This window comes from Priapulus caudatus, unplaced genomic scaffold (genome assembly GCF_000485595.1).
Source record: "Priapulus caudatus unplaced genomic scaffold, Priapulus_caudatus-5.0.1 Scaffold1094, whole genome shotgun sequence".
In the NCBI taxonomy this organism is placed as follows: domain Eukaryota; kingdom Metazoa; phylum Priapulida; class Priapulimorpha; order Priapulimorphida; family Priapulidae; genus Priapulus; species Priapulus caudatus.
This window is the reverse complement of record NW_014578155.1, coordinates 24,261-38,348: the sequence shown is the minus strand read 5'-3', so window position 1 is coordinate 38,348 and position 14,088 is coordinate 24,261. Positions and strand designations below refer to the sequence as shown.

At 43.9% G+C, this 14,088-nt stretch overlaps 1 protein-coding gene across 1 annotated transcript in view; it reads right to left on the bottom strand.

The window, feature by feature from the left end:
* The window catches only part of LOC106815345 (maestro heat-like repeat-containing protein family member 1), a 56,957-nt gene that overhangs the window by 21,254 nt on the left and 21,615 nt on the right, over positions 1–14,088 (bottom strand). The window contains exons 5-16 of the mRNA XM_014819792.1: positions 13,566–13,664; positions 13,091–13,242; positions 12,787–12,930; positions 12,265–12,357; positions 11,993–12,071; positions 11,735–11,848; positions 8,291–8,490; positions 7,423–7,558; positions 3,812–3,852; positions 3,386–3,527; positions 3,123–3,184; positions 2,765–2,872 (exon numbers count right to left, since the gene is read on the bottom strand). Coding sequence (XP_014675278.1) covers positions 2,765–2,872; positions 3,123–3,184; positions 3,386–3,527; positions 3,812–3,852; positions 7,423–7,558; positions 8,291–8,490; positions 11,735–11,848; positions 11,993–12,071; positions 12,265–12,357; positions 12,787–12,930; positions 13,091–13,242; positions 13,566–13,664 — 1,370 coding nt within the window. The remainder of the gene's footprint in view (positions 1–2,764; positions 2,873–3,122; positions 3,185–3,385; positions 3,528–3,811; positions 3,853–7,422; positions 7,559–8,290; positions 8,491–11,734; positions 11,849–11,992; positions 12,072–12,264; positions 12,358–12,786; positions 12,931–13,090; positions 13,243–13,565; positions 13,665–14,088) is intronic.

Sequence of the window (14,088 nt, the reverse complement as noted above, 5' to 3'; positions counted from 1 at the left end):
ATTCACACGAGGCAAAATGCGCGGTCCAAGAAATACGGATATCTAAACAGATCCGGTATTTGATGTAAATACGCGGCTTCTCAGACCCGAATAATTTGCGTGCTTGAGAAATTACCGGATCTCTTGACCGCGCATTTCTCGTGTGAACGCTAAATACCGCGATTTCTGAAGTCGCGTATTTTATAGACTGCCTCCGCGCTCGACAGTTCCAGTGTAACGCGAGTGGAACGTCGAGCGGCGGACCAGTCTACGTATTTGATCCGGCAGTTGGTGCACATCGATTGTTTATTTCGCATTGTTCGCTTGATTGTTTAAAGCAGCTCGCAGCTCGCAGCTCGCAGCTCGCAAATACGGCATTTCTGGAGCCCAGCGAATCAGCGTGTGAACGCTCGGCCCGCGTATTTGTCTCAGATACGGTATTTCGCAAATACCGTATTCATAAATACGAGGTCTCGTGTGAACGAGGCTTATATTCACCACATAGCATGGTATTTTATCTGCCTCCTTTGCCTAACATATATCAGTGAAGTATAAAGGTCAGTAGAATGTATCATGTTCATGATAGAGTTAACCACATACATTAATCCTCTTTATACCAAATTATTTACTCCCGAAAATATAAATGTCATATTAAATGATAAAAAAGGCAGCTCTGTTATTAAATAGAGGTTTTCTATAATCCTATAGTGGCATGATAATGATAAAAACAACTACCCCCAAAATACGACCAACCCTGCAATGAAAGATGTCTTTACAACTTGTTCTCGAACCAGAGTTTTTTCCATGAAAATGAATGTCGTCACGGGGAATGCCTCATCTAATGGGCGCCTTTTATCACATGTTACTCGCACGTAATTAAAATTATATATAAAATTGATTAAATTACGACGAAATCAAGCCACCCACTGTATTTTGTAGCCACCTATAATTCAATGCTGCAAATGATACTGTGCCTGACCTCGCTTGGACAGCACCTCCTGTTACTAGTAGGGTCCCTATATACAAAGTATATAGAGACCCTAAGAATCTTTACTATAGGCTCTAGACAGAGAAACGTGCAAAACATGTTTCATAGAGTCACTCTGTGCCCCCTTGTGCCTAGCAATTAGCTCAAGCAACCATGCATCCATCAAAGAGAATTACTATACTTCCTTCGTACAACGGGATATATAAATTTAGTGAAACTTGCGCAACAAGTGCTACGGCTGTGCACGAACTGTGGTGGCGTTTTTACTATACTTTATCACTAGAACTCATATTAACAGGTATGTAGATGGACTCATCCTCTTCTTAATTGAATACTTCGTTCAAGGATGAGATTGAAACAATTTCCAGGCTTTCAAGCAAAAAACCTGGTTTTTAACTTGTTTCATGTTCGTATACGTTATACATATGGCTACTACGATAAATATAGTTTATTACAATATTTATGTTGTTACTAAAATCTATCACGCTCTAAGATAAATTTTACAATGTGTTTTACCCGTAAGTTAAAAGTAAAAAAAGCCAGACTGCGTTTGCCAATATTCATAATACTATATATCATATATATATATATATAATATATTACCTATTAACAAGACACTATTCGAAAACATTTGCACACGCTTCCACTGCATCGTGCACGACGCATCATTGCATCGTGATCTATCATAAGCGCGTGCGTCTGTGCACAAAGACTGCCTTTATTACATAGCTTGAGCAACCCATCAGGTAATTACACCTAATCTATATCATCTTGTCAGAGCGGCTTTGTTACTTTACTCTCATCTATGTTCGCCACAGATGACAACAAACGTACGTAATTAATTCATATTATCTATGCCAGTATTTTGTTAACGCTTAACGCAGCCTTAGACAACACATTACAATTAGAAGCAGCTTACTAATCATGAAGCTTCGCCCTGGTCAGTCACAAACGTACATAATTAATGTGGATCCATGTCAGTGACCCAACGCCTCAAAGACAAACGCACATTAAAAAAACTCCCAGGAAAATTATACATCAATACGCATACGCTTGACACTCCAGTTCCGAATCAAAACCACGAAATCTCATTATGAACGTTCCCCCTGAAGTCGTGCAAGATGAGTCGTGAGGAAGTATTCAATTTAATCTTTTCGGTTCACCCGCAGATCATACTCAAGTGCCCCCTGAGGCCGTGCAAGGTTTGAGATAGTGAAGTATATCGCATCCCTTTTCGGTTCACCCGCGCGTAGCGCATATATACAAGTTCCCCTAAAGGTCGTGTAAGATTTTAAATTCGAAATATTATTAAGTATTCTTTCGTTCACGCGTAGCTCGTACTCATGTCTTACCGGCCGTAGTAGGGAGATCACCACACACGCAGCACACATGCCGATGGATGGATGGATGGATGGATGGATAGATGGATGGATAGATGTATGGATGGATGGATGAGATGTGATGGGATGGGATGAGATAGACAGATGAATGGGCAGACAGGCAAATAGATAGTAATTTTCATTGGTTTAGCTTACACATCTGTGTGGCCCTGACTTCTAATGTTCCTGAACCTTCACATGTGCGTGACCTACTATCCCTCAAGCCTTTCTAACGTTGGAAACATGACACAGGGACGTTGAGTCTGAAGAGAAACTCTAACCAGCAACGTATGGCCATTCAAAAAATTTGTTACACAGGCAGTTCACAATAAAACTACCAGATCTGGGTGCAGGCTGATCGAAGATACAGGATATAAGCCGAAATCTATAACATATGTGAAGCTGGTAATCAACTTACCTTATCATTTGGCTGTTCCGTGTACAACGGTATCTGTTTCACAAGTGTTGCACCTAGTTCAGACGTCCAGTCCTCACTGTCCACTTCATCTAGCGTCTTTGACAACAACTGCAAACAACAAAAGCACGACAGATTGGCAAATAATTAATCATCATGTGCATACATGTGTGCGTGCGTGCATGCGTGCGTGCGTGCGTGCGTGCGTGCGTGTGCGTGTGCGTATGAGTGAGTGTGTGCGTGTGTGCGTGTGTGCATGTGTGTGCGTGTGCGTGTGCGTCTGCGTGTGCATGTGTGTATACATGTGAATGCAAATATACCAATTGCCTTAGCTGTACCTTTCTTACGTTAGAAATTGTACCTTGAGAATAAGATCTTCCCAGCTCTTTTGTGACCAGTCCTCCTCCTCCTTATCTTCTGCAGCTGGCAAAATCACAAGCAAAATTAGGCACAAATGATTTACACAAAGTTTTTGTACAAATATTTTTCATTGTGATTGCTATAGAGCTCTGTTCCCTGCCACAGACTACATTTTACACTAGACTGCATTTTATAGCATAATTAGTTTTGTTAATTACGAAGCCTATACTATGTTTGTCAGTATAGTTAATAAAATACACATACCTTCAAGGTATTGTATCAGTTTAGGGATGACAGTGTCCCACAATGCCACGATGCTCTTGTTTATATTGGGAGACATCGCTTTCATCAGCTTTAATACATGTGCACCTCTGCCCCTGCCTGCCTTCGGATGGGCAGTCAACACCTTAACACCATCAAATAGACTGTTATAATCATAGATCCTTCTGACAGGGGCTATGTCTGACTGTCTGACTGACAGTCTGAATGTCCGGCCAGACTGTGACAGACAGACTGAAAGTCTGACTGTCTGATGCAGGGGCTATGACATGCAAACATGAGTTAATGTAATTTCGTAATATAGAGACTGAAATTGCTTAACAGGAATGACAAGTGTTACTATACATAGAGATTTAGTTACTGTTTCCATAACAATGAAGTTAAAGAATGATGGGAATTAGCTTTACTTACTAGCAACCTTGCCAACAGCTCATGAGGCTTGGGAATATTTGCTGCAAAAATAGAGACCAACAAATTAACACATCTGTCTTAAACTGGCTCATAATCCAGCACAATCTAATACATCAGGTGGAAATATCATACGAATAACTATATATATATATATATACCAGCGGGATACCCGGCGTTGCCCGAGGAAATCAGTGGCGTTACTCAGTTGGTGACCGCTTGGTTGAAAGGAAAATGCCCAAAAAATCGAACTATCTATCTATCCATGCATCCATCCCATTCCATGCCATCCCATCCCATCGCACTGCATCCCATCCCATCCTATCCCATCCCATCTCATCGCATCCCATCCCATCCCATGACAATGATCCCATGCCATGCCATCCCATCCCATCACATCCCATCGCACCGCATCCCATCCCATCCCATGCCATGCCATGCCATGCCATGCCATCCCATCCCAAACAATAAAAAATAATAAGAAATTCACCTCCCAGACGTGCTGATTCCGAAAATATCTTTAGTTTTCCTCTAGGCTGCGGAGTTCTCTAGTTATGGGCGAGTACGACTAATTCGCTGAACAACTTTACTATATCATAGATATATATCCACACAGATGACTCGCCCTCGAACCTACCATCCTCTCACCAATATCCATACTCCTCTTTCCATCATTCCTCCCCCTTCCACCATCCCACTCCCCTACCATCACCACTTCACCCACCACTCTCTATACTACTCCAACGACCATCGCGACTCCCCCACAATCATCTCTCCCCCACCACCACTCCTTATCACCTCATCATCACCCAGCCCCCACCCCTACTCCCCTCACCACTCACCCCATCCCTACTCCACCACCCCACCATCACCCCATCCCCATCTCTACTCCACCACCCCACCATCACCCCATCCCCATCTCTACTCTCTCCCACATCACCCATCCCCACTCCCCCTACCTCACTCCATTCCCATCTTACTCCCTTACCATCACCTCATCCCATCCTACTCCCCCCACCATCACCCCATCCCCTCCCTACTCCCCCACCATCAGCCCCATCCCCATCCCTACTCCCCCACCATCGCCCCATCTCCCACACCATCAGCCCAATCCCATTCCCTACTCCCCCACCCCATCGCCTACTCCCCCCACCATCACCCATTCCCATCTCTACTCCCCTACCATCACCTCATCCCATCTCTACTCCCCCTACCATCACCCCATCCCATCCTACTCCCCCACCCCATCTCTACTCCCCCACCATCACCCATCCCTACTCCCCACCATCACCCCATCCCCATCTCTACTCCCCCTACCATCACCCCATCCCCATCCCTACTCCCCCACCCCATCTCTACTCCCCCCCACCAGCACCCCATTCCATCTCTACTCCCCCCTACCATCACGCCATCCACCCTACTCTCCCCCCACCCCATCCCTACTCCCGCCCCATCATCCCCCATGCCCCATCTCTTACTCCCCCTACCATCACCCATCCCCATCCCTACACTCCCCCACCCCATCTCTACTCTCCCCCACCATCACCCCATCCCCATCCCTACTCCTCCCACATCACCCATCCCCACTCCCCCTACATTCACCATTCCATCTCTACTCCCCTACCATCCACCTCATCCCCATTCCCTACTCCCCCCACCATCACCCATCCCCATCCCTACTGCCCCCACCATCCACCCCACTCCACCATCCCTTAACTCCCCCCACATCGCCCCATCTCCCCACATCACCAATCCCCATCCCTACTCCCCCACCCCATCCCTACTCCCCCATCATCACCCCATCCCATCCCTACTCCCCCCACCATCACCCCATCCCATCCCTTACTCCCCCCACATCACATCCCATCCCTACTCCCCACCATCGCCCATCATCCCCACCATACACCAATCCCATCCCTACTCCCCACCCCATTCCCTATCCCTCCCCAACCATCACCCACCCCATCTCTACTCCCCCCACCATCACCCCATTCCCCTTATCGTCTACTCCCCACACCATCACCCCATCCCCATCCCTACTCCCCCACCATCACCCATCCCTACTCCCCCCCATCACCGCCATTTCCCCATCCCTACTCCCCACCCCCATTTCCCTACTCCCCCACCATCACCCCATCCCCATCTCTACTCCCTCACATAATTCTACCCCATCCCATCTCTACTCCCCCCACCATCAACCCAGATCCCCATCCCTACTCCGCCACGCCATTCCCTACTCCCCCCACCATCACCCCCATCCCCATCTCTACTCACCCCCGACCATTCACCCATCCCCATCCCTACTCCCCCACCCAAACATCCCTACTCCCCCCACCATCACCCCATCCCCATCCCTCTACTCCCCCCAGCCATCACCCCATCCCCATCCCTACTCCCCCACCATCACCCCATCCCCAATGCTCTACTCCCCCCACCATCACCCATCCCATCCCTACTCCCCACCCCATCCCTACTCCCCCCACCATCACCCCATCCCCACCCTACTCCCGCGCCACCATCACCCCATTCCCCATTCTCTACTCCCCCCACATTCACCCCATCCCCATTCCCTACTACCCCACCATCACCCCATCCCTACTCCGCCCCACCATTCACCCCATCCCATCCCTACTCCCCCACCCCATCCCTACTCCCCCACCATCACGCCCATCCGCCAATCTCTACTCCCCGCCACCATCACCCCATTCCCCATCCCTACTCCCCCACCCCCATTCCTACTCCCGCCACCATCACCCATCCCCATCCTCACTCCCCCCACCATCACCCATCCCATCCCTACTCCCCCACCATCACCCCATCCCATCCCTTACTCCCCCACCAATCACCCCATCCACATCTCTACTCCCCCCACCATCACCGCCATCCCCATTCCCTACTCCCCCTCACCATCACCCCCATCCCTACCTCCCCCACCCCATCCCTTTACTCCCCCCACCATCACCCCATTCCCCATCTCACTCCCTGCACCATCACCCCATCCCCATCCCTACTTCACCACCCCACCATCACCCCATCCCCATCCCTACTCCCCCACCCCACCATCACCCATCACATCCCTACTCACCCCACCATCACCCCATCCCCATCCCTTACTCCCCACCCCACCATCACCCCATCCCATTCTCTACTCCCCCACCTTCATCCCCATCTCTACTCCCCCACCATCATCCCATCCACGATCCTCTACTCTCCCCACCCATCACCCCACCCAATCCCTACTCCCCACCCCACCATCACCCACATCCCCATACCTACTCCCTGCTGACCACCATCTTCCCTACTCCCCCACCACTCACCCCATTCCCATACCTACTCCACTCAACGACACCTCTACTCCCCCACCATCACCCCACCACCATCCCTACACCCCTTTCACTACCTCTTCCCTACTCTCCTGACCATCAGCCCCAACACCATCCCTACTCCCCGCACACCATCGTCCCTACTCCCCACCATCATCTCCCCCCTCCCATCCCTACTCCCCCACATCACCCATTCCCCATCCCTCTCGCCCGTCACCACCACCTCTACTCCGCCCCCTCCCATCACCCATCCCCTGCCTGCTTGCACACGTGTGCGCTCTCTTCACTCACTGTGCCGCACATAGGCTGATCTCGTAGTCCTCTGCGTTCTCTTCTCACGCTTTACGCGCGGCCGAGCATGTGCGGCCGCACGCCGGCAGACGGTGGCCAGCGCTGTACGGCGTGTCGCATGTCTGTCGGCAACGAACTGCACAGCAGCAGCCGCGCCACAGCACTGGCTGCCATCACGTCGTGTGACGGTTTCGTTACGAGAAGTGCGGCAGCACGTTGTCGCACTATGCTTGCGGCAGCCCTCCGCCGCTCACCAGCATCCGCCGTCCGGTGCCCTCTTTTACCTGTCGGGCAGATGGACCGTTAGCCGACGACATGTCCACATTTTAAAAAATATCTTTCTTTTTATTTTTTTATTTTTTAATTTTGTTTAAATATTTTTTTTTATTTCATGGTTATTATCTAGTTAATTATATAGTTATAATATATATATATATATCATATATATCATATTATCTAGATATATAAATTAACTAATTTTATAAAATAATGGTACGTATTTAATTTTTTTTTTTAGTTTATATCTCATATTTGTTTCTTTCATTCAAGCTGAACTTCTACTTCTTCTGCCAGCATCGTCATGCATTGTTATTTTTAAATTTCTAATTCGATAGCGTTTTGTCATGATGTATAACGTGTGTGTATGTGTTGTTGCATATTGTGTTGGCGAGTGTGTTACATGGTGACAAGAACCGATTAATATAGGGATTTCTCTTTAAAATGGTTCATGTAATTAGCAGTATTTACAGATCACCTAGCACCACTGATGTTAACAAGAGTAAATTACTATACCCATCCCTATCGAGACGATTTAACGTAATCTTCAGTAGCTATCTACGATGAGACAATAATCTGCTATAAGGGGTACCTGTGGTGGATCATTGGGCAGTGAGCACTGGGTGACAATAAACTGGATCATCAGGTCACCTCCCTCCTCACGCAAGTAGTCGTGGTGAGCGAGGGCGACGATGACTTGAACAAATTCCTTCTTCACCTTGTTGCTGTTCTCATTCAGCATTATCTTCAGGCCAGAGATCACTGAAGCCTTCTTCATTATGAACTGCGTACCTGCGAGGGAAATGACGTTATCGTTATCCACGTAACGTGATGTATATAAATGTTTATGAATGCGATGCAATCATTGTATTCAAACACGTTCGAAAACATCGGCCAATCACTGAACATATTCATGAGCATGCACACATTCGGTATTTCGCAAATACCGTATTTCATAAATACGAGGTCTCGTGTGAACGAGGCTTATATTCAACACATAGCATGGTATTGTATCTGCCTCCTTTGCCTATATATATCAGTGAAGTATAAAGGTCAGTAGAATGTATCATGTTCATGATAGAGTTAACCACATACATTAATCCCTCTTATACCAATTATTTACTCCCGAAAATATAAATTGTCATATTAAATGATAAAAAAAAACAGCTCTGTTATTAAATAGAGGTTTTCCTATAATCTATAGGTGCATGATAAATGATAAAAAAACTACCCCCAAAATACGACAACCCTGCAATGAAAGATGTCTTTACAACTTGTTCTCGAACCAGAGTTTTTTCCATGAAATAGAATGTCGTCACGGGGAATGCCTCATCTAATGGGCGCCTTTTATCACATGTTACTCGGTCACTTAATTAAAATTATATATAAAATTGAATTAAATTACGACGAAATCAAGCCACCCACTGTATTTTGTAGCCACCTATATTCATGCTGCAAATGATACTGTTGCCTGACCTCGCTTGGAACAGCACCTCCCTGTTACTAGTAGGGTCCCTATATACAAAGTATATAGGCACCCTAGAACTTTACTATAGCTCTAGACAGAGAAACGTGCAAAACATGTCTTCATAGAGTCACTCTGTGCCCCCTTGTGCTTAGCAATTAGCTTAAGCAACCATGCATCCATCAAGAGAATTACTATACTTCCTTCGTACAACGGGTATAATAAATTTGTGAAACTTCCGCAACAGTGCTACGGCTGTGCACGAACTGTGGTGGCGTTTTTACTATACTTTATCACTAGAACTCATATTAACAGGGTATGTAGATGGACTCATCCTCTTCTTAATTGAATACTTCGTTCAAGGATGAGATGAAACAATTTCCAGGTTTCAAGCAAAAAAACCTGGTTTTTTAACTTGTTTTCATGTTCGTATACGTTATACATATGGCTACTACGATAAATATAGTTTATTACAATATTTATGTTGTTACTAAAATCTATCACGTCTAAGATAAATTTACAATGTGATTTACCCGGTAAGTATAAAAGTAAAAAAAGCAGACTGCGTTTGCAATATTCATAATACTATATATATATATATTACCTAGTTAACAAGACACTATTCGAAACATTTGCAACGCTTCCACTGCATCGTGCACGACGCATCATTGCATCGTGATGCTATCATCGTGCATGCGTCTGTGCACAAAGACTGCCTTTATTACATAGCTGAGCAACCCATCAGGTAATTACACCTAATCTATATCATCTTGGCTGTTCAGAGGGCGGCTTTGTTACTTTACTACTCATCTATGTTCGCCACAGATGACAACAAACGTACGTAATTAATTCATATTATCTATGCCAGTATTTTGTTAACGCTTAACGCAGCCTTAGAGTAATCATTACAATTAGAAGCAGCTTACTAATCATGAAGCTTCGCCCTGGTCGGTCACAAACGTACATAATTAATGCGGATCCATGTCAGTAACGCCTCAAAGACAAACGCACATTAAAAAAACTCTTAGGGAAATTATACATCAAACGCATACGCTTGACACTCCAGTTCCGAATCAAAAACCACGATCTCATTATGAAAGTTCCCCCTGAGGTCGTGCAAGATGAGTCGTGAGGAAGTATTAATTTAATATTTTCGGTTCACCCGCAGATCATACTCAAGTGCCCCCTGAGGCCGTGCAAGGTTTGAGATAGGAAGTAATATCGCATCCTTTTCGGTTCACCCGTAGCGCATATACAAGTTCCCCTAAAGGTCGTGTAAGATTTTTAATTCGAAATATTATTAAGTATTCTTTTCGGTTCACGCGTAGCTCGTACTCATGTCTTACCGGCCGTAGTAAGGGAGATCACCACACACGCAGCACACATGCGCTAAAACAAACGGGTTAGCTCTAAAATTAAGCTTTCGTGGAATGTTTTCGAAAATGCATTTTGGCCACGAAAAGTAAATTACGCTAACCATATATTGACCTTTTCGGCTGCGTGCAAATACGACAGAAAAACACATAATTACTGCGAGGAAAATAAGCGGCACCCCCAGTAATTATAACTGCCTATAACCTCGTACTGCAAGCCGATTGGGATGTTCGCTGGCGTTCGTCGGTAGCTATAAGACCTATGTCCAGCAGATAACACCCCTCAAGGACTATTCCCTCAATCATTTACTGAACGATGAGCACACGTAAAGGGAAATTAGCCTCGCTGCTCTCCGGCACGCGTTCTGTTCGCTCACAATGACAGCAAACATCTCGAAAGTCCATACTACGTCATTCTCTCTGCATTCAAAAGTGGGTCAGGAATCAGGGACAAAGCTATAAATGCCTACTCGTGCATTACCGCTAGCGAAAGGAGTTTGCTTGGGGTGACGTGCGCGCGCGCAAAAACACGCAGGGAGGACGACGCGGGTGTCCGAATCAACTGGTGAGCATCTTATTTCAGTCTTCATTTTTCTCCTTCTTCAGCATCGCATTTTTTATTTTGAATATGAATATAACAATGAGTAAGCTCGTGCATACGGAAAAGGTGATGGATAAACCGTGTCAAACCAACTCGCAACTGTGGTCGCTGCAAAATTTCTAGCAATTATAGACTTTGTATTATGAACCTACCTATTCAATAATGTAGATGTGTATCCAACATATCGACACATCCCTATTTTATTACGATTATATATGATATTTATGTCAATACGTTTTTAATTATTCACGATTCTTTCTTTCAGAATCATGTACCGATTTCTTAGATCGGCTCTTTTAGGAGTTTTCGTCTTAAGTGCAGCTGTCACAGTATGTATTATAACAGTGCAATATTCTCGCAGTGAGCTTCTCTACTGCACAAAATCACATATTATATTAAATATGTATATAAATATAAATTTTATTCACAATAATTGTGAGAAAAATCATTAGAGTAACAACGCGGAAACGTATCAGTAGTGTATGTTAAAAAGATCTGTGAGAAAAAAATAATCAAGATTTCGCAGCTTGCAAGGTACTTCCTATGGACATCTCATTGATGAGATGGCTTACCTGAGGCATTGATGAGATGGTTTACCTGAGGCATTGATGAGATGCCGGAACACACGCAGCGCTCCAATGCGCACCTTCTCGCTTGTTGACTCCAACCTGTGAAGCAGTCCTGCCAGCATCCGATCCGAAAATATCCTCGCTGTATCAAACAAAGCAAGACATTAAAATTGGCTGTCAATTATTTGTTACTGTATTTCGGTTATATGTTTTCACGTGAGAATGTTAAAAGATAGTTTACACAGGGGAAGAATACGGATATTTTATTAGGAAAGGTATCACTTGCCTAGTATATCAAAACATCTGAGGACCTCATTCTGGTTTCTTAGCATGCCCTGGTTATTGTAGACTGGTGGTTGACATGCCTATTTAGTAATAAAATGTACATTTATCTAAATTTGTTTACACTGTGTTCTGCATAATACGTCAATAAAAATATTGCCACAATAGTGTTAGGAAATGTAAATATAGAAATGTTTGAATTCCTCAAATATATTAGTATGATGCTATGAATATTGAGTTGTCGTTGTGAAGTGCCTTTTATATAATGTAAAATACCTGCGTGAAAAGTAGCGTTAGAAGTCCTTCAACTTGTGTTTCAAGAACTGCACTGCCATTTGATGTGGCTGCATCAAGAACCATTGCTAATCCCTGTAAATTCAGAATGCATTAATATGCATTATAGTAGCAAAATGACACCTTCTTTAACTCTCTCCCACCAATTACAATGTACAACATGATAAACTGAAATTTTCTTAAGAAATATGCTTCATGGCCACATGTCATATCTCAATTGTTAGAGAGAATCCTAGACAGTATACATCATATAATATGATGTCTAGGATTCTCTCTAAGAATTGAAATCTATATACTTAAGCATTCACATGCTGAACTACAGTTTTATAAACAATTGCTTGGTTAATTTATTTGCCAATACTACATGACTAAATGACTTCTCTTAGCACTAGCATATTCCAATATCACCTTTAGTTTAATGTTGTATACAATAATGCATTTCAACTGCACTTGCTACACATAGGCTCCATATAAGAATTAAGCTGCATGCTCATGTGTGCACACCTGTGTTATATGGAATGAACTGTCCTGATGTTTAGGATAGAGTTTCATGATTCCAGATATGAGTTTAGGAAGCTGCTCTTCCAGTTTCTCTTTTTCCATTAGGTGTGCCATGTGTCCTAGAGCCTCAACGACTGCCAATCGTAGCTTTTGAGACAAAGAAGTTAGGAAAATGTAATGAAGAATGCAAACGGGATGACCGAAGACCAACACAACAACTGCTAGAAGTAGTCGTAGGATGGAATTGATCGATTCAAACGATATTTCCAGCAGAAGGTAAGGAAAATGCATACTACTGATTCTGTACCTTAGGTTCTTTTGACTGCAGCCACACATTGAATAGTACATCATATGCGCAGTCTATCTCACTGATGAATACAGCACCTGTCACTGTTGGATCAGGTGCTTTATCGATGTTTGCTATGTATTCCAATATCGCTTCACTAAACTTCGCTAGAGCTGATGCATAGAAAAAAAGCAAGCTGTTGGAATGATATTTAAAAAGTGCTTAATGGCTTGGTTTCATATATGAGGTAGCAAGCCAATACTGATACATGTATTCAGTGAAAAAAATCTTTATAAAAACAAACACTCGTTCAATAAAATTTTAATACTCTATTTTAAAGTCACATAAATAGCATGTACTACCATACACAACATCAAAATTCAAGCAATCATCCATCTGACAGAAAAGAATGAAAAACTTGAACAAGCAATAATAATTTAAGAATATTGAAGTATAATATGCTTGCTCAACAAAGATGGTTTGGGATAATGCTTACCAGCAGAGAATACCCATCTCATGTTATCATGCTTCGCCATGCCAAGCATAGGGAGCATGGTACCAAGCACAGCCTTCAGGAAAGGCAGCACCCCATAAACTGTAAGTAATATGACACTTAGATTAGGATAACATTGTGCAATAAAACTCTGACAAACATTTCACTTGTTATCGCAAATAAAGTCAATTACTATAGCGCCATTATGTGTACAAGAACTACTTACAATAATCAGTCACAGCTCATGAGTTAATATTGCATACACTGCTTTTTTACATCTGATATATTACATCATACAAATATTTAATACAAGAAGAACAATGGCGCGCTACAGCGAAAGACAGGGATTCTGACTTCAGGCTGTGCTACTATATATATATATATATATCAAGAGCTCATAATAGAGAAGAGTATGACACCGTTTTAACAGCGTTTTGCATAGTTTTCAACTTGTAAATATTCTATCAATATTAATCAATTTATCAATATGTGAATAAATATATTCAAACTTTACTTTGTTTTCGTC